General features: G+C 38.1%; 1 protein-coding gene across 1 annotated transcript in view; it reads left to right on the forward strand.

Moving 5' to 3' along the window:
• The first annotated feature begins 1,535 nt into the window (after positions 1 to 1,535).
• The window catches only part of DSC3 (desmocollin 3), a 47,949-nt gene continuing 22,532 nt past the window's right edge, over positions 1,536 to 26,952 (forward strand). The window contains exons 1-7 of the mRNA XM_032421231.1: positions 1,536 to 1,601; positions 12,453 to 12,537; positions 14,617 to 14,816; positions 16,459 to 16,578; positions 19,538 to 19,693; positions 20,989 to 21,133; positions 25,374 to 25,540. Coding sequence (XP_032277122.1) covers positions 1,536 to 1,601; positions 12,453 to 12,537; positions 14,617 to 14,816; positions 16,459 to 16,578; positions 19,538 to 19,693; positions 20,989 to 21,133; positions 25,374 to 25,540 — 939 coding nt within the window. The remainder of the gene's footprint in view (positions 1,602 to 12,452; positions 12,538 to 14,616; positions 14,817 to 16,458; positions 16,579 to 19,537; positions 19,694 to 20,988; positions 21,134 to 25,373; positions 25,541 to 26,952) is intronic.

Here is a 26,952-nt window from a genome sequence, read left to right on the forward strand (position 1 = left end):
AAAATGATTGGAGTGGAGAGAAGGTTGGAGACCTTGCTCTGAAACTGGGAAAGCTCCTTCATATGGAGGCCTCCAGAGGTGAGACAGGATTTCTGATGGGTGCCTTGAATGCCTCAGAGATGGACTGGATGCTGAACTTACTGTCCAAATCCCAAGAGCCTGTGCATTTCAGGGAAGCCCCAGACTTCAGTCCACCAGCCTACTGGGATGACCAGGCCAGGATGAATGAAGGCCATGGCACCTTCCCTGATTAATCTGGACTGTCTGAGGATTCTGACGGTGGAACTTGTACATGGACTTTGAAGAGCAGCGACACATCTAAGAAGGAGTTCCTTCCCAATCTGCCAAGTGGAGGCTTCGAGGACACAAAATTTCATCTAGAGAGAAATAAAGGAATGTGCCTAGGTGTTGTTGTAAGTGACCTATTAAAACATTTACCATGTTGGGCTATGATGCTTGCCTTTATTCCCTCCTAGACTTTGGGTTACTTGGGACAGGAGCTGGGTTTTGTACATTCTCTTTCCTCTAGCCCTTCACTCAGTGCCCAGGCAACTGAGCCTTGATACGTGTTTATTGAGTGATACTGAGTTGCAAGCCTCATTTTAGAGTAGAGGGCTTTGTGTGATAGATTTTCCTTTTACAGCAAACTGAAAAATGGCACCTTAGTACAATTACCATGTAATTACTAAATCAACAATTTACATATAAGAACAAATTCTTCCTTGGAATCTTCTTATAAGGTCACAAAATTGGCAGTAAGGAAGCTCTGAATGTAATCACTCATATTTTAGGTACTTAAAATGGCCAGATATCAGAATTTCTTCTACTTGGTTTTAATTTCTGATATACCCAATGCCAGTTTATTCATGCCACTTGGGATAATTCTCCCTCTGTCCTTTATCTTACCATGTTAGTCAAATTTGGAAAGAATATATAAATGTTGTATTAACCAAGAGACAGGCCCAGCATCTGACCAGGAGCTGAAGGGAGTCTCCCCTGATCCAATCACAATGGTGTTCCTGGCACCCCGGAGCGCCCGTGTTGGGACAGGGATCCCTGCAGGCAGACTTGGGCCCTGCAGCGGGAATGCGCAAGCAGCGCGGGTGAGGGGTACGCCCCGGGACAATCTGGGAGGCCGGGGCCGGGCGGACCGAGGGCGGGGCGGGAGCGCCGCCGGGCAGACGAGGGGCGTGGGAAAGCCGGCAGAGGGTGGGGCTGGGACCGCTTTCTCGCGCGCCAGCACTCGGCGCGGCCCCCGGGGAGCGGAGGGGCAGGCTAGGGCAGCTCCCCAGCTCCCCGCGTGATAAAACTTGACAAATAACCAGGAGGGGCGGCTCGGCGTCTCCTGGGTCCAATCCCGTCTCAGGAGCGAACACGCTCCCGGGCAGGCGAGCCTGACAGAGGCCAAGGAGACTTAAAGAGGAGTGGCAGCGAGGCACGCCCGCACCGCGCGCGCCGCTGCACCTCCGTGGGCTCTCGCCTCTGGCCTCCCGCCCGCCCGGCGCCCGCCTTCCCCCTTCCCGCCCTGCGCCCCTATGGCCACCGCCGAGCCTCGGATCCCCCTGCGCGGAGCCCTCTGCAGGCTGCTGCTGACCCTCGCGGTGAGTGGGAGCCCGGGCGGGAGCTGGGATGGGGAAGGGCTGCACCCGCCCTGGTCCCGCGGGGAAAGCGGAACCGGGGCGAAGCGGACAGAGAGCTGACGGCCGCGGCTCCGCCGAGCCAAATTTGGGCCCGGACCGGTTGAGAGCAGAAAACGATCCTTGGAGGGACGACTCGGGACTGAGTTTTGTCTTTGGGACATCACGTCCGATTGTCTGAATTACGAGTGGCGCTCCGGCGTGGCTGCGCTCTCGCGGGCCTTCGCGGGCGCCTGGGGCTCGCCCTCTTCCCCCGGCTCCCCGGGCTAGCTTTGATGATTGGGGCACATCTGGGTGGAGAGGGAAGAACAGTACTTGGTCAGGTATTTCAGGATCCCTGAGTGAGTAAAGCAGACGTGAGATGAGGTCCAAGAGGCTGCCCCACCCCAGGGTCCCCTGGGATGGGGACGTTAGTGGAGGGGCTGCAGTGGTGTCCCTGGGTCCCCGCGTGGAATTAACTCTGAACACCGGCTTCCAGGTTTTCCTTCTGCTAAAGGTTATTCAGAGCTCACCCACGAGTCTCCTGGCCGGAGGCGAAGTGTGCCTGAGGCACGAGGGCGTGGGAAGGCTGGATCCGGACTGGGGTTGGGCTCGGTGGTGTGATGCGGGGGAAGGGGGCTGTTGGGGTGGGGCAGAGAGGGTAGAGTCCGGGTGGGTGGAGGGGTGGGATAGGCGTGGGTCTGGGTGGTACTTTGTCCGGCTCGGGGAAGCCGGAGCCCAGCTTCGGGTCTTCTGTGCCCTGGAAACCCGCGACTCAGGACGAGATTCGCCTGGAGAGGAAATTAGGGACAATTCTCCGAGAATTTGGGAGACATACAGGGAAAAATCCGGAACTCTGACGGCACGATTACGCGTGGAGCTTCAGACTAGCCCGGGGTTGCGCTCGGGAAGTGCTGTGGAGAGGAGCCGCAGACCCGCATCCCCGCATCCAAGGATGGGCGTGGGGTGCGGTGCGGGGAGGACCTACCTAACTCGGGAGTAGGTTGGCTCTGGCTACACGGATTCCTCTGCCCCCAGGCAGGGCGAGTGGATGGAGCAAAGCTTTGTCTTCTCTTTGAATCAGCGAGTTAGAAATATTGGGTTGGTGTTTATGATCTAAGATATGTTTATGGACAATGAATTGTACAAATGAGGGCGTTGATCTGCAAGGCAGCTGTTCCAACAAAATGAGCTGATGAAATGACTCTACAAATGAGAACTGGCCTCAAAGTGTGCTCTTTTGTGATAAATTTGGAAGAGTTTCCAGTTTTTATGTTTAAAAGTATGGATTTAGTGGTTTGTGTTTTCTCTGCGAAAGAGATTGGAGAATGGAGAGAAGAAACTGCAGAGGTGCCTTGCTCCCAAGATCTCCCTGGAGGGGAGGGTGTGGAATTCAAGCAACTGTCACGGTGACGGGAATGGAGGTGCAGGTGTTGGGGTGCGGCAAGGCAAGAAAGTGTGTGTTAGTCCTTACGGAGATAGCGTCAGCTCTAGTATTAGACATACTCGTTTAGGATTATTTTAAAAAGAATTTCCTAAAGTTTAGACTGAATGGGATTTTCTGGAGACTTGACTACTGGAGAGTGTACATAGAATAATTTCTTTCATCCAAAACCCCCAGTGCACAAATAACTTCAGTTTCTGCCCTGATGGGTAAATGAAGACCTCTGTTGACCATCTACTGTTGGTATTTCCCTTTGACTCATAGGACTCAGTATAGTATTAATGGCATAACACTTTAGAGACACAGTTTTCGTTTTATAGATACTTTAATGGATCTCTCAAAAACAATTCGTTGTTTGAAGTGAGAGCTCTTCAAAGCAAGTCTTTAACACAAAACTGAGATTTTAACAGGTTAGCCTTCCCACTCAGCTGTCCCATAAGCTGAGGCATTTCCCATTTGCACCCTTCTCCTGCATCTGCATCCCTTTCAGAGCTCTCTATCCTCAGTACAGTCTACACTACTGCCACAAAATAAATTCCTAATGACCACCCCCCCCCACACACACAGGAAAAAAAAAAAGAGCAAAGGAGTGGGGCGGGGACTGGAAAGTAAACATATCAGACCATCCCACTGCTGTTGAAAGTACTGAATGTCTCTTAAAATGTTTCTCCTCTGAATGTAACAAAAATTGAAAACGAATTTGCATTAGCTTAGTTGCTCAGCTGTTATGCCACATTACAAATAACAGTACCTTTCAAATATGTTTAATATTGTTCACCATACTAAATCCACTTTGGGAATTGTTATCTATTATATATTTTAAATAGTATGTTCTTGGGCACAGTGAATCTTTCATTTTCCTGAAAGGATTCTTCAAAAGGAATTAAAATAGTGTTTTCCTTTCTAGCATAACATACTGTTTTCCCTTGGAGGATGTGAATCCTACCTGCCACCTCTGCTGACAAATGGACATTCTCTCTTTTCAGATTTTATAGCATTAATTAACAAGAATAATGCGATTCCTTTAGCAGACTTTTTGTTGTTGTTGTTGTTCTTGATAACATTTGACATATTAATCTTTTAAAAATAAGAGTACAATAATTGCTATTAATTTTTGCATTAGTGACAAAAAGGCTAAGGCAAACAAAGGAAGTAAATGCGAACTGGTTAATTTTAAAACTACGATCCTAAAAGTCAGAGTTTTGGTATATATTTGATGGGTGCATTATCAGCTAGCCTTTTAAAAGGAGATTGTTGATGTTTGTATTGAGATAGAGCTAGATCCTGCAACACCTTCTGAATCACTAAATATATGTAAACCTATGCACATTTTTTGGTCCTGTTGTAATCCCCTTGGCAGTTAGCATTCCATATATGGAATCTGTGGTCACCTGTGGTTAATCCTGCTTTCCATTTAATTAGAATTCCTGTCTTACAAAGAGTTTGGTTAGAAAGAAATTTATTAGCATGATCTAAGTCCCGCGAGTACAGAGAGGTCAATCTTTTGATTTACCTTTGAGCTGGTAAGAATTTGAAAGGTAATATTTCCATTTTGCAGAAGGCAGGTGTCTATAGGAGAAATGAGAAATTTAAAATTTCATAACTATTATGCTCAGCTAAGAAGATCCTATTTATTTTTCAGACTTTTCATAAATTTCCATTGTTTAGCTTCTTTTTCCTTTGTTGAAAAAGGGTGTCATTTTAGAAAGCCTACCTGTGTATTCACAGTAAAACTGTACACAGGAGAGAAGTAAAACAATTTCAGATAACCGCTCTCATTTTCACTCTCCTTTGGCATTAGATTTTCTTATCAGGATTTAATTATTTGTATGATAAACTTTCTATCACAGAATTAATAAAATTTGAATAATACTGTAAGATGAATCAAAGTAATTTTTCCCAGACCACATGGACAATACTTGGTTATCATTTTTTAAAACTCAATTTGCTACATTTTAATGTAAAGTTCTGCAGCTCTAGGCGTTATAAATCAGATATTTAAAAGATTTTCCATTCAAAGAGAGTCTTTTATAACTCAAATAGTCAATCCGTAATTCATTAATCTTAAAATTATTTTTGGAATGTTGCTTTTTTTATTGGGCATTCTTTTATATAAAAGTTATTTTTAAAATACCTTTAAAGGTCATTAATTCACCATTACTAATCTAATGGTGTCTTTACATTTTTATTTTATTTTCAATAATATAGCCAATCTCTACAGAATACCAAATTATAGTTTCAAGAAGCATGACATAAACAAATCTATACATGAATATGATCCCTTTCAACAATTATATTAATGAATTAATTATACATTGCAATGATGTACTATATAATAATGAATGTGAATGAACTACTGCTGTATGCTCAGCATGGATAAATTTCACAAACATAATTTGAGCAAAGAAATCAAGTAGCATATAATTAGCATATGACTACGTATATGTAAAAGCCCAAAATTGGCAAAAAAACCCCTGTATCTTCTTTAAGGACACATACATGAGATAAAATTAAGCAGAGGCAGGGAAATACATAATTAACACAAAAATTATCCATTAGTTTTAGGGGTTGTGGGAAGGAAGAAAATGCACCTGAGGAGAGGTATAGAGAAACTTTGAAAATAGTAGTAATATTTTATTTCTTAACTTTGAAAGTGAGCACCCTAGTGTTCATATTATTATTTTTTAAAACATGTATGCTATATATATAGCCTTTTGTATTTATATCTTACAAAGAAACAAGCAATACGGAGCATCAACAAAACCAAAAGCTATTCTTTGAAAATATACATAAACCCTGCTAAGGTTGAACAAGTAAGAAATAGAGAAAGCACAGATAAAGCAATATTAGTGATAAAAGGAGGCATAGTCATAGAGAAGACAGATGTTTTAAATAAATAGATAATAATATTAATGTATTCAGTTAATTTGAAAACAGAACGAGCAATTTCCTACAAAATATAAATTACCAACTGGCTCAAGGAGGTATACAAAACCTAAATAGACTTAAAACCATTAAAGATATTGAATTAAAAGTTAAATGTCTTGACATACAGACACCTTCATATCCATCAAGCCTAGGACTGTGATAGGTAAATTCTTCCATAATTATATGGAACAGATAATCTCTCCTGTATATAAATTGTTTCAAAGAACTGAAAAAAGTGAAATTATTTTTAACTCATTTTATAAGGATTGTATGATATTGAAGAGTAGTAGCCTGATTTCACTTATGGACATATATTTGAAATACTAAAATAAATAGCAACAAACCAAACCAATAATATATTTAAAAAGTTATCATGTCCAGGGCGCCTGGGTGGCTCAGTCGGTTAAGCAGCTGCCTTTGGCTCAGGTCATGATCCTGGGGTCCTGGGGTCGAGCCCCACGTCCGGCTCCCTGCTCGACGGAGAGCCTGCTTCTCCCTCTCCCTCTGCCTGCCACTCTGCCTACTTGTGCTCTCTCTCTCTCTATCTTTCTGTCAAATAAATAAATAAAATCTTTAAAAAAAAAAAAGTTATCATGTCCATGTAAGATTTATCTCAGAAATGGAAAGATGGTTTCCTATTACCAAATCTGTTATGGTTTTTTGTTTTTTTTTAGAGAGAGTGAGTGTGTGTGTGTGTGTGCGTGCATGAGAGGGGGAAGGGGCAAAGAGAGAGGGACAGAGAGAATCCTAAGCAGGCTTCATGCCCAGCACGGAGCCCAATGCGGCTTGATCTCATGACCCTGAGATCATGACATGAGCAGAAATCAAGAGTCAGTCACTTAACCGACTGAGCCACCAGGCATCCTAGAAAACTATTATTGTATTTTAACATAGTAACATATTCAGAGAGAAAAACTGTATGTTTCAAAATAAGTGGAAATTACATTTATTGCTATAAAATATTCTTAGCAGACTAGGAATGTAAGGGAATGAACTTTTTTTTTGTCTTAAACATATTGAGGCACACCTAACAAAAATTAATGAATGAAAAAAGACAGGAAGGGGGCGCCTGGGTGGCTCAGTTGGTTAAGTGACTGCCTTCGGCTCAGGTCATGATCCCGGAGTCCTGGGATCGAGTCCCACATCGGGCTCCCGGCTCAGGGGCGAGCCTGCTTCTCCCTCTGACCCTCCCTCTCTCATGCTATTTCTCACTCTCTCTCTCACAAATAAATAAATAAAATCCTAAAAAAAAAGAAATGTTAAAAAAATTTAAAAAAGAAAAAAGACAGGAAGAAAGAAAGAAAGAAGGGAAAAGAGGGAAGGAAGGAAGGAAGGAGGAATGGAGGGAAGGAACTCTTAATGAATGGTGAAATGGTAAAGGCATTATCTTTAAAATTAGAAACAAATCCAGAATGGTCACTATAGCTGTTCCCATTCAGCATTCTACTGGAGGTCCTAACAAGCACATGCATCAGATAAAATATGTAATAGCAATAATGAAAGAGGTTAAGGATTTAAAGAAAGAAATCTAATTGCCATTTTGCCAGCTTTAGGATTAGCTACGTGGGAGATCCTACACTATCTTCACAAACTACCAGAACTAGTAAAAGTAAGCAAATTTCCTGGATAAAAATTGTAGAAAGATTTTTCATGGAATTGGTCAGCTGATCATAAGAATTTTTTGAAAGAGTAGGAGGCTAACAAAGCAAACATAATTTAAAGGAAGATAATAGGGATTGGGGTCACCATAACAAATACTACAATCTATAATAAAGCTATATTAGTTTAAACAATATAGTGTTGATGTAGAGATAAACACATATACTGATGAAATAGTGCAGAGGGCCCAGAAATAGATTCTATATTTGGGGTCCATGCATATGATATATGCAGCATTATCATTGTGAGTTAAGAAGGGAAGAGTTGCTCAGTACTGATTCTATATAGTTGTCTATCCATATGGCACATGATAAGATTAGATATTTATAGTGAATCACATATAGAATACATTCCCAATGAGTAAAAGATTAAAACGTTGGAAGTAACTTTAAAATTTTTATGAGAAAATACCAGATAATATGTTTATGACAGGGTAGAGGGGGAGATATTAATACACAAAAGTATAAACTAGAAGAAATGTTTAATGAAATTGACTACTGGGTGGCTCAGTCGGTTGAGCATCCAACTCTTTGTTTTGACTCAGATCACGATCTTGTGGGTCTTGAGATCAAGCCTGGAGTTGGGCTGCACACTGGTGAGGTGGGGGTGGTGGTGTCTGCTTGAAGGTTCTCTCCCTCTACCCCTCCTGTGTGCTGTCTCTCTCTCAAATAAATAAAATCTTTAAAAAAGAAAACTAAAGGAAATGCTTGATAAATTTGACTACTTTAAAACTGAATTACTGTTTATCCAGAAAGATACCACTAAAAGAGTAAAAAAGTAACCTACATAAATCTATAAGGAAAATATAATTAAAAAAGACAATAAATGAAATGATTAAATGAGAGGAATGGATGATTTACAGAAGGCAAATGGCAAATGAACAGAAGAAACAATATTCAGTCTCACTAGAAATTAAGAAAATGCACGTTAAAGTGACTGCTATAGAATGGGCAAAAATTAGAAAAGCCAAGTATAATTAATTATAGTAGAGGATATGAGAAACAGAGGGATCTAATATTCTGGGGACATTAATATAAATTGATGTTAGTACTTTGGACAGCAACTTGGCAATAGTTAATTGAATTGAAGTAATGTATTTCTCTTCTAATATTCTGCACCTGCAAAGCTGTTTGTTGGAGTGTCATTTGTAGTAGAGAAAATGGAAAACAAGAATACAGTCTAAATGATTATCATAGGGGAATGAGCAAAATAAACTGTGGTGTAGTCCTAGAAAAATCTTAAATATATTGTTGAGTGAAAAATGCAAGTTGCAAAAAGATGCATAAAGACACATACTGCACACAATATCAGCTTATATTTTATAGGTGCATACATATATAATAAAATTACAAGAACCTACGAGGAAGTATAAATGCCAACTTAGAAAAAACTCTTCCTTGAAGAAGAGAAATGGAAATGGAGTAGAGCATAGCCAGATGTGTAAATTTTAATAAAAAAATGAAGCAACAGGGCACCTGGCTAACCCAGTTGGAAGAGCATGAAACTCTTGATCTTAGGGGTCATGAGTTTGAGCCCCATGTTGGATGTAGAGGTTACTAAAATAAACTTCAAAAAAAAAAAAAGAAGCAAAAATTGTAAAATTAAAAAATCTGGATAGGCACATGCACATTTATTATAATATGTTCTGTTTGATTTAAATATTTAACATTTAACTTCAAATATTTTTTAAAGAGTTGTGATTAAAATATATTGAACATGGCTTTCTTTTGATAGGTCAGAAATACCAACTATAGAGTTCAAACATAGTTGGACCAATGGGTGCATTATTAAATAAAACCATTTTTCACCCATGCTGACAACTATATTCTTAGGGACAATATTCAATTGAGCATACATCATATGGTTGAATTATTTTTAAGAGCAAACAACTTATTGTTTTATTGTCAGGGCAATCTGATTATGACACTGTGAAAATGACTTTTTTGCTTATTATATTTAAATTAAACAACACTATTACATGTTGACCCTATCTTTGTGTTGTTTTCCTTACTAATTCAAGCAAGGATAAGATAGATCATACATGGTAGTTATATTGCACTAACATATTAGTATAAGATTTGATTAAGCATATGTATATGCATATATGTATTTATAATTTGTTACCACCATGACTCTTAATTTTGTGAAGGAATTTGTTTTACATTTGATTATGTCAGAAGTGCAATACTTCTTTGTGGTTATTATCCAATTTTGTCTTGCTGAAGTTACTTATGTGAATTTGTAAATTTGGAAGAGCTTCTCACTGCCAATTTGTAGCGGTGGGTGTGCAAAGAATGATTTTTATATCAATGACAATGTAATCCATTTTTTAAAACTTTTTTAAAGATATAATTTACATTCCATAAAACTCACATATGTTGTGCACAATTTAATAAATTTTAGCAAATTTACAGAATGCACAATCATTACCACAATCTAATTTTAGAATATTTCTATTACCTTAAAAAGAAACTTCATGTCCATTTATGGTCACTTCCCATTCCTACACCCCGCCCTACACAGCTACTCTAGTCTGTTTCTATGTATTTACCCTTTTTGGACATTTCATATACATGAAATCACACAATATGTGCTCCCTTGTGTCATTTCTTTCACTGAGCATAATGATTTTTAGGTTTATCTGTGTTGTAGCATTACAATCAGTTCCTCGTCTCTTTTTATGGCTAAATAATATTCCATTTGGATGTATCACATTTTGTGTATCCATTTGTAAGTTGATGGCCCTGTGGGGTGTTTCCACTCTTTCGTTATTGTAAGTAATGCTGCTGTGAATATTCATGTACAAGATTTTGTGTGGATGTAGGTTTTCATTTTTTATGGGTAGGAGTAGAATTGCTAGATTATATGTTAAGTGTATGATTAACTTTTTAAGAAACTGCCAAACTATGTTCCAAATCTGTTGCACCATTTTATGTTTCCACCAGCAATGCATGAGGGTTCCATCCTTGGCAACTCTTGTTATTTTTCTGTCTTGTTTATTTTAGCCATCCTAGTGGGTATCTCATTATGGTTTAAGTTTGTCTAACTGTAGGGCCTAATGATGTTGGGCATCTTTTCATCCACTTATTGACTGCTTATATATTTTCTTTGGATACAGTTACTCAAATCCATTGCCCATTTTTTGTGTTTGTCTTTTTATTATTGAGTTGTAAAAGTTTTTAATATTTTTTTGATATATCCTTTATTTTTACGTGATTAGGAAATGTTTTCTCCCATGCTGTAGGTTATAATTTCACTTTCTGCAGTATGGTATCTTTTAAAGAGCAAAAGTTTTAAATTTGATTAAGTCCTATTCATTTTCCTTTTATCATTTGTGCTTTTGGTGTTTAAATTTGATTAAGTCCTATTCATTTTTCTTTTATCATTTGTGCTTTTGGTGTTATAAGGCATCATTGCCTAACCCAAGATCATAAAGATTTATTTTCAGTTTTCCTCTAAATAGTTTTAGTTCTTTAGGTCTGTGATCCACTTTGAGGTAATTTTACATGTGGTATGAGGTAAGGGTACAAATTCATTTTTTAATGAGGATATTTAATTGTCTCGGCACCCTTTGTTGAAAAGACTTTTTCCCTTGAACTTTCTGAAACCTTTGCCCAAAATTGGCTAACCACAAATGTAAAGGCTAATTTATAGGATTTCAGTTCTGTTCCATTTGTCTATATGTTTACCCTTATGCCAGTAACACTCTGTCTTGATTATCATATCTTTGTAGTAAATTTTGAAATTAGGAAATGTAGTCTTATGGCTTAGTTGTTTTTAAGTTTATTTGGGTCTTTGGGTCCCTTGCATTTTTACAAGGATTAATTTTTAATTTCTGAAAAAAGCTTTTTGGGATTTTAATGGAGATTGCATTGACTCTGGTGAATTTTGGAAATTTATCTTCTGATCCATGAAGATGGAACACCTATCATGAATGGAAGTAGTTGCTTACCTTTATTTTCAGATTTTTTTATTGCTAGTATATAGGAATGTAGTCGACTTTTGTATGTTAATCTTGTATCTTGCAACCTTGCTGAACTCATTTATTATTTTTGATTCCTTTGGATTTTCTACGTACAAGATCACATCATCTGCAAAAAGAGACTTTTTGTTCCTTCCTTTCCAATTTAGAGGCCTTTGATTTGTGTGTGTGTATATGTGTGTGTTTGTGTGTGCACATGTGTGTGCATGTACAATTGCCCTGTCTAGAAGCTCCTGTATAATGTTGAATAGAAGTGGTGAGAGAGGGCATCATTGTCTTGTTGCTGATGTCAGAGGAAAGCGTTCGGTCTTTCTTCATTAAGTATGATGTTGGTTGTAAGTTTTCCATACATGTCCTTTATCATGTTGAGCAAGTTCCTTTGTATTCCTAGTTTGTTGATGGCTTTTAATTGTAAATAGAGGTTGGATTTTGTCAATTGCTTGCATCTATTGAGATAATCATGTGGTTTTGTTTCTCCTTTTTTTTACACCACTTTATTGAGGCAAGATTGACATACAAAAAGCTGTACATGTTTAATATATACAACTTGATGAGTTTAGAGGTAAGTATACATCTGTGAAATCATCACCACAATCTATGACATAAATATATCCATTATCTCTAAAAGTTTCCTCCCACCCTCTTTATTTAATTTGTATTATTTTCTTATGATAAGAGCACTATGCTTTTAGCAAAAATTTTAAGTATATAATGTGGTATTAACTATAGGCACTATATTTTACGGTAGATCTCTTGTTTATCTGAAACTTTGTTCTTTATTCTATACTGTATTAATGTGACCTTTTTTTTTTTTTAATTCTAGGTCTTCAGTTTTGCTTGTGAGGGCTGTGAAAAGGTGACATTTAACATACCTTCCGAACTAGAGGCAGACAAAATAGTCGGCAGAGGTGAGAAATTTCAAAACAAGTGTTTTTAAAACAGAAATTTAGTTTACTTATGCTGAAAAGAGTATATTATCCAATCTTTGGATATTATCCTCTGGAATTAGCCTTAATCTATTTATACTTAGATACAATTCAAGATAGTTTTAAATATATGTTCTATTCTTTATAACTCTATTGAATTCTGTGGTTGATTCCAGTGCAAATATTCTAAATCCCCATCTTTGTAGTAATTTATGTTTTAACAGTTTAAAGATTACATAAAGAGTTACATGTAGGGGCACCTGGGTGGCTCAGTCGGTTAAGCATCTGACTCTTGATTTCAGCTCAGGTCATGATCTCAGGATCCTGAGATCCAGCCCCACATCGGTCTCTGGGCTGGGCATGGAGCCTGCTTGGGATTCCCTCTTTCCCTGTCCCTCTGCCCCTCTCTCCACTCACGGGTGCGTGCTCTCTCTAAATAAATAAATAAAATCTTTAAAAAAAGTTACATGTAGAATGTAACGCTTTCATTACCCTAGTATTCTAAGCATTAGAGAGGTATAGATAAGTGGCTGAGAAAATAAGAGCAGTTTTTTTTTTTTTTATCAATGCTAGAGCTCCGTTGAGGATCATCACAAGATGAGCCATTCCATCCAAACTGAACTTAATTCACATGGAGAATTTGGGGAACTTTATAAACTTTCCCAACAGCTGGGAAGCTCTGCCCAGGTGGACTTTCCATGTGATCTAGGGAATACAAGAGGAAAGCATCATGTTTTGTTTTGTTTAAAAAGATATAGCTTGTCCCAGACATATCAAATTTACTTTTTCAGCAAAGTGTCCCATTCCTGGTTAAGTGCCTCATTTAATTTTTATCAAACAAATGTCACTTTAGTTCCTATGGGAAGGAAGAAAAAAGAGGATGTAAAAGAGGAGGGTGTTCCTTTGGGGGATAGACGAGAGGTTATCATTATGCTAAAAATGTGAAGATGAGAGAAATATGTCATCGTTCCTAAAGATGTTCACTTCTTTTTGATTCAGCGTTTCCATCGGTGACAGATTTGAATCAAAGTGACAAAGCTTTACATGGGTAACAGTAATCCCTTGAGAGGTTATTACTTAATTGTGCATTAATATGTCAGCATTAATCTATCAGTTCGGTTGTTGTTAAAACAGATAGTTGAAGAATGAGATGAATTCGATACTTTTTTTTTTTTTTTTAAGATTTATTTATTTATTTGAGAGAGCGAGAATGAGAGAGAGTACATGAGAGGGGGGAGGGTCAGAGGGAGAAGCAGGCTCCTCACTGAGCAGGGAGCCTGACGCGAGACTCCATCCAGGGACTCCAGGATCATGACCCGAGCCGAAGGCAGTTGCTTAACCAACTGAGCCACCCAGGCGCCCGAATTCGATACTTTTGATAGAAGTTTCAAACCACTGCTATTGATCTTTATATTTTATTACTTTTTACTCCCAGGAGGAAAACTCCCAGGGAGAGGAGAAGACCCACATGCAGAGTTTCAGTGAGGAGCCCTGGAAAGCTAGGACTAGGAACGCAGAGAGAACTGTGGGCATAAGGAGAGCTGGTGGTTGGCAGGAGGTGGATAACAGGAGTGCCAGTGAAAGATTTCAAAGAGAGCCTTTCCTTACTTGACTGTTTGCCAAATTCATACCCTCTGTTGCTCTTTGGGCTCATGTGTATAACTTCTGGTTGAGTCTTAAAAGACTCAAACTATAGTGTTGGTGGGGGGGACCTTTCTGTTTGTTTATTCAGCTGTGTGTGGGGGCGTGTAGCTCAGCTTGGTCATGATTGCAGCACACACACCTCTTTAATAGGAAGATCATTTTCATAAGCCTCTAGAAACATATAAAGGTTTAAAAACACCTTACTTAAGAAATGTATACAATCAAGAATTATTTTTTAACTGAAAGACAGTTATCATTTTTTTATACATGTAAAGAATCTAAGGTATTTGGTAAATGCGAAGTGATGGTTTATTTTATTCTACTTCATGATTTTGAAGATGTATACATTGTTTTAACACTTCTTTTTGTCTTTTTGCATGTGTTTCTACTTTGCAACTTGGAAACTTTTGCTTGCAGTTAATTTGAAAGAGTGCCTCAGGTCTGCAGACCTCATCCAGTCCGGTGACCCTGACTTCAGAGTTCTCGATGACGGCTCAGTATACACAGCCAGCAATGTGGTGTTGTCTGATGAGAACAGATCATTCACCATATGGCTTTCTGACACCAAAACCCAGACACAGAAAAAGATTAAGGTGCTCCTGGAACATCAGAAGAAGGTATTCAAAATACATTGATATTTTCAGGCATGTTTTTTTTTTTAAATTTAAATACTTTCATTAACAATTGCAAAGAGGGGGGTGCCTGGGTGCCTTAGTCAGTTAAGTGTCTGCCTTCAGCTCAGGTCATGATCCCAGGGTCCTGGGATCAAGCCCTGCGTAGGGCTCCCTGCTCAGCAGGGAACCTGCTTCTCCCTCTTCCACTCCCCCTGCTTGTGCTCTCTTTCTTTCTCTATCAAATAAATAAAATCTTAAAAAAATTTTAAAAGGTTAAAAAATTGCAAAGAGGCCAAAAGGATAAGTCGGTTTTTATCCTTTTCTTTTCCCTCCCCTTCAGTTTGCTTTCCCTCCCTCCCTCTCTCTCTTCCCCTTCTCACCCACCAACACTGGCTAACCATTGGCTTTGGGTTTTGCTTTGTTAATCCTAAATGGCACCTCCTCTGGGAAGGCTTCTTCCACCTCTAAAGTCCAACTAATTGCTTTTGTGTGTCCGTGTCAGTTTGGTTACCCCTCTTTTGTAAGCATTTGGAATTTTTTTTTTTATTTGTGCAAACAATTTATCTGTAGTTGCTTGAGGGCACGAATTGATTCCTTTTGTGCTTATAGCCTCGGTAATACCTAACTTGTAGTCAATAGGTTCATGTTAAATTAATGGTAAGAACAGTGGTTTCCAGGGAATAAGAGGTCGATTTCAAGTGTCACAGTGATTCTGATGTTAAAATGAGATGGGAATCCTGAAGTGTGTGTAAGTATTTGGATACACGGCATCGTATTGGCTGTCATTTGCTGCAGTTCTAGATTCTACATCGTGAGGAACGCCATTGTGTAGGTCATCACAAAAATGATGAAAGGTTTAGACTGGGTTACAACGAATCAATGTTTAGTGAATTAATGGGAAAGTTAATTTAAATGACTATTTAGAACCTTAATACATGTTCAATAAAATTATTAATTAATTGTTAGGAAATAAAAAAGCTTCCTTGCAACACCATGCAATGGGATGGAAATCACTCAGAAGTCCAATGGAACTTTTTGGGATGATGGAAATGTTCTATAATCTGCACTGTCTGATATGGTAGCCTAATATTAATGCTTAGTGAGCACTTGGCATGTGGCTAGTGCAACCGAAGGATGGCACTTTATATTTTATTTAATTACAATCAATTTAAATTTAAATAGTCACATATAGTTAGAGCTACCATATTAGAGAGCGCAGATTGGAGTGTTAAGGCAATGAAGAACGTGCCTTTTCTTGCTCTGGTTCTCTTGAGAATGTGAGGTTTTAGCAGAAAGGACAGGCTGTCTTTAGAGTGTTATAAAGAGGACATGTTCACTATTTCTATGTAGGAAAGAAGAAGAAAAACCAAGAGTGCAGTGATGATTTTCCTAACCTGAAAGTTTCGTCAGTGTTAGAAAAGTATACAAAATGAAATTCTTCAGTTTATGAAACTTTTAAACTGTGGATGCATTCTTTCTTCTCCATCTAACACAAAAAGACCTTATTATCTGGCCGTTAGCTTCAGCTTGGAAACTCCTGAGACTGAGCCTCCAGGGAGGCATGAGGTTGATGGACTGTCCACTCCTTCACAACAAAGTCGGCTGTGATACTTTTATTTATTTAATTTTCTTTCTCTAAATTCAGGTACTGAGGAAAAGAGATACTAAAGAAGCCGTTCTCAGGCGTTCCAAGAGGAGATGGGCCCCTATTCCCTGCTCAATGCAAGAGAATTCACTGGGCCCGTTCCCTTTATTTCTTCAACAAGTAGGTTTTACATTCTTTCTAATTGGGAGTGTTTTAATTCCCAGAGTCTGTTTTGTTCAGGTTTCATAACTCTTTAGATACTTAAAAAGAAACAGATTTGATTGAAGATATTCATGAAGTATAATCAAAGTAAGTAAAATGAGAAAATCACTAAAAAACTAATAATAATATGAAAAAGACTACAAGCAGTAAATGATCTTTATGAGCTTATTCATTCATTTAGCAGCTGGCTATCGAGGACCTGCCATGTCCCACAGAAGGCGCTGCTCTAAGTACGACCCGAGAAATAAATTGAGCCTTGGCTCTCACGTAGGTTATGAGCCTAGTAAGGAAGACAGAGGTAGACACACGGTTACGATACTGAGTGATGGGTGCTGTGGCAGAGATGGTTTGGGTGATCTGAGAATTCATGGGATCAGCACTAAGTCCTGGGGTGAAATGGACAAATCAAGAAAAGACTTAGATGAGGAGACATCTGAGCTAGGACCTAAAGGATGGGAAAGTGTTGTGCAGGTTAGTAATTATGGAAGAAGAGGGAGGTACAGAGGTGAAGGTGAGCTCCTTAGTAGGTCCTGGGTAGCTCAGCCCTCCTGGTTATGATGGGGCTGGAGCAGGGAGATGAGGCCAAAGAGGCAGGTAGAGGCCAAGCCATAATGGACCATGTGTGTCCTGATAGGGAATTTAACTTTTTTCTAAAAAAAAAGGAGTTTTTAACCAGGTCAGGTTTACTTTTCATAAAGATCTAGATGGAACATATACAATGAAAGCAGTTGCTGAGGTAGGGCTCTGGCCCAGTGCTTGCCTTTTCCTATTACTGTGCTTGATGTTTCATTCCAACAGTGTGACCTGTCTCCTCCCTTCCAGTGTCTTCCATACTTCAATGCTAGACCTTGTTTCTTCTTTTCAAATTTTGTATTTGAAGCACTCAGGAGGCATATTAAGAATGATTTCTGATTACCAGAGTTACACTGATCATAGCTAATTTTAGCCTCTGCTTTGCTAAGCCAGTCGCCACCTCTCAGTCCTCTTTTCCTTGACCTGTGTCCATTTGACATAGCTGACCCTTTCCTCCTCCTCTGGATACTTTCTTCACTTGGCTTCTAGGACACCACTCACCTAGTTTTCCACTTACCTCACTGGCCACTCTTTCTTAGTATGTTTGGCTGGTTCCTCCTCATTCCCGTATGCCCACCCCCTCCAAACTTTGGAGAGCTCTAGGCTCAGCCTATGAACTTTGTCTCTTGTTTATTTATATTCGCTCTCTCGGTAATCTCATCCAGTCTCGTAGCTTTAACTACTACTATCTATCAGAGGCTTAAGACCTCATATTTCTAGGACAGATTGCCTAATTGATATTTCCACTTGGAAGCCTAATGGACATTTCAAACATAACATATGCAGAAAAAAGAAGTTTGGGTTTTCTCCTAAAATCATCCTCCATCTCAATCAATGGTACCTCCATTCTTTCAGTTGTTGGGGTATTAGAGTCTATTGGGTAAGGTTTTAGTTGTAGAGAACATACTTCTCTCTAAGTAGTTAACAGATAGGGAGTTATTACAGCGTATAAGCAGTTAACAGAATTGGGGGACTGAAGACACAAAATTTAGATTGAACTTTCAGGAATGAATCCCCAAGCTACACTGCAGAATCCACAACCAGGGGACATGCTGTTTTCTCTATGATGGGGCAGCCACTAATTCAGGAACCAAAGTGCCACTGAGTGGCATAAGCATGACAGAAATGTATTTATTTTATGTGAAATTGTGATCTGGTAAAGAGATTCTAATTTGAAAAATCACCTAGACTTCTTTCTTTTTTAGCTTGGCCATCTCTGCAGGTTCAAGATAGCTCATCATTGTGTCCAAATGGGGGAACACATCCCTTCACTTTCCAGAGCACAGTCTAGGGCATGCATATGTTATTTTTGCTCATATCCCATTAACCCGATCTCTTCATGTGACCGTACCTAATTATAAGGGAGACTGAGAAATGTATTTCTTTTGGGCAGTCTTGCACTCAGCTATAAATTCCAACCAAAGGAACATGGGCAGAATAGATGTTAGGGGATATTAGCACCCTCTGACATAGTGTCATCTTCACAACACACATCCAACCCATCGGCAAATCCTGTTGGCGGTACCTGCAAATTATATCCAGAATCTAAGCATTTCTCACCACCCCTACTGCTATCATGAATTCTTGCAGTAACTAAATGGTCTTCCTCCTTTGCTTACCTACCCACCCAAGTGTAGTCTTAACAAAACACCAAGTATTATCTTTTGAAAATATAAATTACGTATATTACTCTTGTCTAAATTTTCCAATGGCTTCTTACCTGACTACAAGGAAAAGTCAACACTCTTGGAATCATTTACATGATATGGTGATCATCTCCTACTTCTTGCCTGCTAGCTTTCTCTGCTCCAACCACAGTGGTCTCTTTACTGCTCCTTGAACACTCTGGGCACAACCCTAACCCGGTCCCTTTGTACTTTGTGTTTCCTCTGCCAGGAATAGTCTTCCCTATTTATGCTCATATGTCATTCTTCTAATTTTTGCCAGTTCCCCTCCCTAAGAAACATTCAAATTAACTTTCCCTTCACCTGTATATGAGAGTCCCTGATGGCCGGGCTCCTGCTAACAATGGGTATTGAAGTTCTTTTCTATCTTTGCCAGATCTCTAGATGGGAAATTATGCTTTATTGTTTTTAATTACATTTTCTTTGGTTACTCTTTATGTTGAACATTATTTTCATTAAATCTGAGAGTTTAAAAAAATCTTTTGCCAAATGCTCCTTACTCTTTTGTGTGCTGATGAAGTGATAAATGTGATTATTATTTTATGAACGTCTCTTTAAAATAAAAAAAAAAATAGAAATGCATAAGCTACATCTTAAAAAAATAGCAGTTCAACAGATTTTAATTTAAAGTTTTTAAAAATATGGTTTTTCCCTTTTAGGTTCAGTCTGATGCAGCACAGAACTATACCATCTTCTACTCAATAAGTGGGCGTGGAGTTGACCAAGAACCTTTGAATTTGTTTTTCATAGAAAAAGACACTGGAAATCTGTATTGTACCCGGCCTGTGGATCGTGAAGAATATGATATTTTTGATGTAGGCATTTTATTGATATACATGATTTTAAATGATTAAACTATGTTTCTTCTGATACTCCATGTACTCTTTCCTGTCTTCTTGCATTCTCTTCTTAGAGTCAAAGGAAATAGGTTGTGCAATATTTTGGAATATTTGATCTGCTCTCTATTTTAACTTCTGTTAGGTAAGCTTAAAGTGAAGCAAAAAGGTTTAGTTGTATTTGGATGTAAATTCCGGTACATTTCCTGGAGTTGGTTTTGTTTATGAGATACTTTCTGTCTCTTCTCATGCTACATTTTCCTGTCTTCAGGATGCGGCCACCATTGATTGGAAGGGACTTCTTCCCTATTCTGCTCTGTTCTCTTTATTTATTTATTTAGAAAAATTTTTTTGGTTCTTCCTTTCACTTACGTGATTCTCTGATCATGTCTGAGAACTAGATAAGGAAGCAAAAGTGGGAAACCAAACCCAAACAAGGTCAATAAGTCAGCCTTCTGATATGAATGAGCTTACAGTCAGTGAGGAATAACTCCGACAATTTTCAGTGCAATATGGTAAATTCTGTGGGGTCATGTGGTCATCCCTGTAGTGCAGGGGGGGATGTTTCTCCATAAGAAAGAGGGATTCTCTTCCTAGAAGAAGGAAGAGATGCTGGGAAGCAAATGTAACTGATGTTCACCACGTGACATTTCTTTGCTTTTGTTTAGAAAATTTTCAACTTGGTGTTGTAATCACACGCTGAATAGAAATACTATATGTTGGCTGATTGAATTTAAATAAAAAAAAGAAATACATTCTGTTTGACATTACGTTACCCTTTGATTAATTGGCAATGCAGAAACTGGTAAATATGTTTTGTTAGAAAATCTCTTACAAATATGTGATCTATGAGGTAAAACAATAAAAGGGCTTGTTAGTTGCAAGATTGAGAATCATGGCTTTATTTAGATGATGTATGTAGTAGGATCTTTCCCATTGCAGTGAATTTAATTGTTCTCCCCAATATAACTTTCTGATTATGGGGAGAATAAGGACTCTAACCTGAGTCTAATGGACAGAGTTGTCTCTGACTTGGCTGTACTCGAGTTTTATTTGAATTGCAGCCATTTTTACCAAATACTGGATGCCTCTTACTGCACTTAAAGTGTTTTTCCATTTGATGCTTTGATGATGAAAAAAGAATTGAATAGAATTTTTTAAGTGGTTAATTACCAAAAAGATTTGCAGAGAAGTTAGCAGATAAAGCATAGTGTTCTCTCTTGCTAGAGTCTTATATTAATGGACTATTGGTCTTGCTTTTTCCTGTTTTCCAGTTAATTGCCTATGCCTCGACTGCAGATGGGTATTCGGCAGACTTACCTCTTCCACTGCCCATCAGAGTGGAGGATGAAAATGACAACCACCCTATTTTCACAGAAGCTATTTATAATTTTGAAATTCCAGAAAGTAGCAGAGTTGGTAAGATAATTTTTTTTAATTGAACTTTTTTGTATGTGCTTTCTTTTGCCATTTGTATTTTTTCTTCTAGGAAATGTATGTTCATTTCCTTTGCTCTTAATTTCCTTGTTTATCTTGCTCTTAACTGTTTTTTTAAATCTAGCTAAAAATGCTCTTTACATATTAAGGGTACTAACCTATTGTCACATTGCAAATATTTTCCCAGTGTATTGTTGCTTTTCAATTTTATTAAAGCTACTTTTTTGAGGTAAAGAAGTTCAGGACTTTCATTTAGTTAAATCTATTCTTATTAGACTCAGAAAGGCCTTTTCCTTTCATACTTTATGGTAAGGGAACTTTTATTTTTTTATTTGTTTTTTTAATCTAAATTCAATTAATTAACATATAATGTATTATTAGTTTCAGAGGTAGAGGTCAGTGATTCATAAGTCTTATATAATATCACGTGCCTTTCTTAATGTCCATCACCCAGTTACCCCATCCCCTCACCCTTACCCCCCTCCCCTCCAGCAACCCTCAGTTTGTTTCCTGTGATAAAGGGTCTCTTATGGTTTGTCTCCCTCTCTGATTTCCTCTTGTTGTATTCTTTCCTCTCTTGCTCTATGATCCTCTGTTTTGTTTCTTAAATTCCACATATGAGTGAGATCCTATGATAATTGTCTTTCTTGTATTTACTTATTTCGCTTAGGATAATACCCTCTAGTTCCATCCACATCATTGCAAATGGCAAGATTTCATTTTTTTGATGGCTGAGTATTATTCCATTGTATATCTATCTATCTATCTATCTATCTATCTATCTATCTATCTATCCACATACCACATCATCTTTATCCATTCATCTGTTGATGGACATCTGGGCTCTTTCCACAGTTTGGCTATTGTGGACATTGCTGCTATAAACATTGGGGTGCAGGTGCCCCTTTGGATCCCTACATTTGTATCTTCGGGGTAAATACCCGGTAGTGCAATTGCTGGGTTGTAGAGCAGCACTATTTTCAACTTTTTGAGGAACCTCCATACTGTTTTCCAGAGTGGCTGCACCAGCTTGCATTCCCACCAACAGTATAAGAGGGTTCTCCTTTCTCTGCATCCTCGCCAACATCTGTCATTTCCTGACTTGTAAATGTTAGCCATTCAAACCAGTGTGAGGTGGTATCTCATTATGGTTGTGATTTGTATTTCCCTGATGCTGAGTGCTATTGAGCATTTTTTCATGTGTCTGTTGGCCATTTGGATGTCTTCTTTGCAGAAATGTCTGTTCATGTCTTCTGCCCATTTCTTGATTGGATTATTTGTTCTTTGGGTGTTGAGTTTGATAGGTTCTTTATAGATTTTGGATACTAGCCCTTTATCTGAAAAGACATTTGCAAATATCTTTTCCCATTCTGTCCGTTGTCTTTTGGTTTTGTCGACTCTTTCCTTTGCTGTGCAAAAACTTATCTTGATGAAGTCCCAATAGTTCACTTTTGCGTTTGTTTCCCTTGTGTAAGGAAACTTTTAAAAGTAAAATATATTATGTTAAATATGTTTATCTACATTTTTTGAGACATTGGGTTTTTTATACCCAAGACCAGATTATCCTGAGATGATACTGAACCAGTATCTATTTACCAGAATGGGTAATCCTATTACATCCAAACAGAGTGTAACCTACAAGATATTATAGGAGTCTGGTGTTGTCAACACGATACCAATTAATTATAAAAGCAGATAACAGTTATTCAAGCTTTGAATTGTATTTAGTTTTTATACTTTATTTCACTTTATCGTTTTGTGGGTTTATCATTATTCTCATCTCCAAGAGAGGACATACAGAATAGGATTACAATAAAATTAAAATTAATATCTATATTTTTATTAGGTTTTATTTAGGGAGGTATTTAATGACATCTACTGAAAACACAATCTTTTAAAGCTCTTATTTATATTATCTCCTTTCTTAAAACTACTACTTTATTACTTCCAATTTAGAATGATACGAGGATAACTTTAGAGACACCTACATCACATGTTCTAAACATTTGTTCAGACACATGGAAAACCAAAGTGTTCAGGTTAGTTGGCCCTTAAAATGTGGCATTTTGTTGCTTTCTGAGACTTACAATATGGAGAATAACCATTCACAATAAAGTTGAAAGAATGTGGACTCATTCATAAAGGGTGACTTTGCTAACTTGCCTATTAAAGTTTCAAGTAGTTACTTAGATCTTCACTAGATTTTTATATCTGCTATTCCCCTTTATATATTACTCTGATAATTTGGTGTCATAGATGTTAACCTCTTTATTACTCATATGGTACAATTAAAAAATAAAAAATGTTGGTTTGGAGTTTAAGAAACCTAATTTTTGATTTGGGGTTTGTTATTAATTCACTGTGGGAAATGGTGGAAGTCCCTTTGAGTTCCCTGACCTGTAAAAGGAGTTAATTACATTAGATGACCTATAAAATTTTTAGCTTCACAGTGACTATGACTCTGGTACCATTTTCTTTTTTTCAAAGAGAGATTATTGGTTGCAAAGTCTTTCTTGAGGATTCTGTTCTCTATGATAGTGACAGACAAGAATCAAGGGCAAATACTTTGATGTCCAGATTAACCTAAGGCACTTGAAGCATCTCACACAAGAAGGTTCGAACCAGTTTGTACTGTGATGCTCTGAACTATTAGGTGTTCCTTGACTTTGCCTTAATTCACATACAGAGATTTGGACGAAGGGTGCTCAACTAATATTTAAGTATAGCACTCATGAAAAGGACTTTTGAAGTCAATATTTTAGGAAGATTTTCTGTGATAAGTAAAGCAGTTCTTATCCAGAGAATTAAAATAGTGTTTGTGTCCTGTCAGTAAAATCGCAGGAAGAAAATATTCTGCCTTACAAAGATTAGAAACTCTTTCTCTATGCAAATGTAGATGAATAGCATTTGTTTTCTTACCGTAATATGATTACTTCATGTCTTCATATGGATCCACTACAAAAGTCTTGCCATTACTTATAAATATATAATTGGATACTCCCTACAATTTTTATATATATGTGCGTATATGTATTTATTTACATACACACATATACAAATTTTAAAGACAGAGTGAAAAAATTATTTAAAACTAATATCTTCTTGCATTAATTGGTTTTTGTTTCTTTCAAATATAGTATTTCAACAAATCTGTATATGTGTGGGAGTATGTATATATGTGTGACTATCTGTCTATGTATTGTTCCTCAGCTTTACATACAGGGCTATAGGAAAAGTGGATCTATGTATTATATTTTCATGGGCACTGGAACACTGTCCTTAATACTAAACAATACCAACTCTTTGTAAGCTTTGATACCTATAATCCTTTACCAGAGCAATATTCTTACATTCCATACAGATGGCAAGTGTTAACAGCTCCAACTGAAGAAACAGTTGGCTTAAATTCCTCCTGAAGGGTGAATAGTATGAAATCCCTTCCTGAGGATTAAGTGGGGCTGAGGGCAGTGGGGTGTTGATGCAAAGTGGATGAAAGAGAATGAGACCCGTCAGAGACTAGTAAAAAACATCAGAGAATGGAGATTAGACTGTTAAAGGTCAACTTGACCATTTATACAATTATACCCCAAGTCAGTCTTGATCTATCTATTAATCAGAAATTAAATTAAAAAATTTGATTTACTTAGGAAACATGGTTTCTGTCTCCAGGTAGGTTTGTTATTGAAGTGTGTGGAAATATGTGTTGAAATTCTTCTTCTTTTTTTAAAAGATTTTATTTATTTATTTGAGAGAGAGAGAGAGAGAGAGCATGAGTGGGGAGGGGGAACAGGAGCAGAGGTCAGAGGCGGAGGGAGAAGCAGGCTCTCCGCGGAGCAGGGAGCCCACATGGGGCTCAATCCCAGCACCCTGGGATCATGAACTGAGCTGAAGGCAGACGCTTAACCGACTGAGCCACCCAGGCGCCCCATGTTGAAAATATTCTTGATTGCCATTTAAATAAGTTTTTAGTAATTTACTATCAAACATTTTTAACAGTGAACAGAGTAAAAGTGTACCTTGATTCCCGGCATCATAGTGTTTTACATTATAAATTTGAAGTCCTCTTCATTGGTGCTTCCTAAAGATGAAATAGCTCTGAGAAGAAATATACTTAAAATTACATTGCCACTATCATTGTTAAAATTTGAATAGTGTAAATACTCCTAAATATGTTTTGCAGTTCTGGAAATTAAAGACTCTTTTTTTTTTTTTTAACCTGTAGGTACTACCGTGGGAGTGGTTTGTGCCACAGACAGAGATGAACCGGACACGATGCATACACGCCTGAAGTATAGCATTTTGGAGCAGACCCCGAGGTCCCCTGGGGTCTTCGCTGTGCATCCCAGCACAGGTGTCATCACCATCACCTCTCATTATTTGGACAGAGAGGTAGCTTTCCACTCCAAGGAACATCATTTTACTGGGGGCTGAGAACCCTACCCCATTTACTGTAGTTTGCTCTCCCGTGGTCTTAGGTGTTTCTATTTTATTTTATTTAGGTGTAAGACAGTAAGAATTCCTGGTCTTGTTACCTGTTTTTTTTTGTTTTTTTTTTTAATATTACTTCTATTTCCTTCGGTAAGAGAAGCCATAGGATTAATGCAGATCAATTGGTGCTTAGAAGGAGTAGGAACAAAGTATATTTCTTATGAAAGTTGCTATTGTTAACTGTTATTCTATTCTTGTGTGTGGCTAGTTGGTTCCAGCTCAGTAAAGCCTTCAGTTCTCTCATGTAGGACAATTAATTTTGCTTATTGCATGAGTTTAGATCATAGACTGATCCCTCTCCAGTTATTGTTGATACTTGATATGTGCTTTTTTTTTTAAGGTTTTATTTATTTATTTGACAGAGAGAGAGAGAGAGCGAGCACAAGTAGGGGGAGGAGCAGAGGAAGAGGGAAGAAGCAGGCTCTCTGCTGAGCAGGGAGTCCGATGTGGGACTTGATCCCAGGACCCTGAGATCATGACCTGAACTGAAGGCAGAGGCTTAACCGAATGAGCCACCCAGGCGCCCCTTGATATGTGCTTTTTATGAGGAATGAATTAGTTGATATAAGGTTGATGGATTATTCTGAAACCTGTCACACTGTTTGGATGATAACACTAGCATATTGTCGGGCATATAGCACTTTATGTTCAAATTCTTTATGCATAATTATTATTTGGTCTTTATAATTTCCTTGTTTAACTAGATAAGTGTTCCATCCGATTTATAGAGGACAAACGTGACAGAAAGAGTGATTCGCCTGAATCAAATTACTGCACTGAATCTTCTGATTTTTGTTATTGTTGCTGTGTCTATATTGTCAGCCTGTGTTTAACTCAGAGCCCTGAATTATTGACTGAAGCAGATTAATCACTTTCATGTGCACTAAAGAGCTCGATTACAACACTTCAGTGGTTCCCACTGCAACCAGATTAACACAAATAGAGGGGTCAGTGTGACATGGAGAGATAATGTCCAGAAGAAATCAGTGGAATTTGATGCCAAAGAAAAAGGGAAGGGACGATGAGAACCCGTGAAAAGGAATCAAAAATAGTATAAAGGTTCTATTTGTCATTATTTTTATTTTTGTGTGTGGTCAGGACAGTTTATGTGAGAAAGCACAGGATGGTAATAACTAATGGGCAGGTTTGAAGGGGCAATATGAATGTGTTTTTCGATATGTGGGGATAGGTAGAGTCTATGTAGTAATCAAGCAAAAACAAGCGTTTTCCCTCATTTCTTACACATGGAGAAATGAGGCTTTAGGAAAATTAAATAATTTGAGGGTACACAGCTTGTAAGGTACAGATCTGTG

Source organism: Phoca vitulina, unplaced genomic scaffold (genome assembly GCF_004348235.1).
Source record: "Phoca vitulina isolate PV1807 unplaced genomic scaffold, GSC_HSeal_1.0 scaffold24, whole genome shotgun sequence".
Taxonomy (NCBI): Eukaryota; Metazoa; Chordata; class Mammalia; order Carnivora; family Phocidae; genus Phoca; species Phoca vitulina.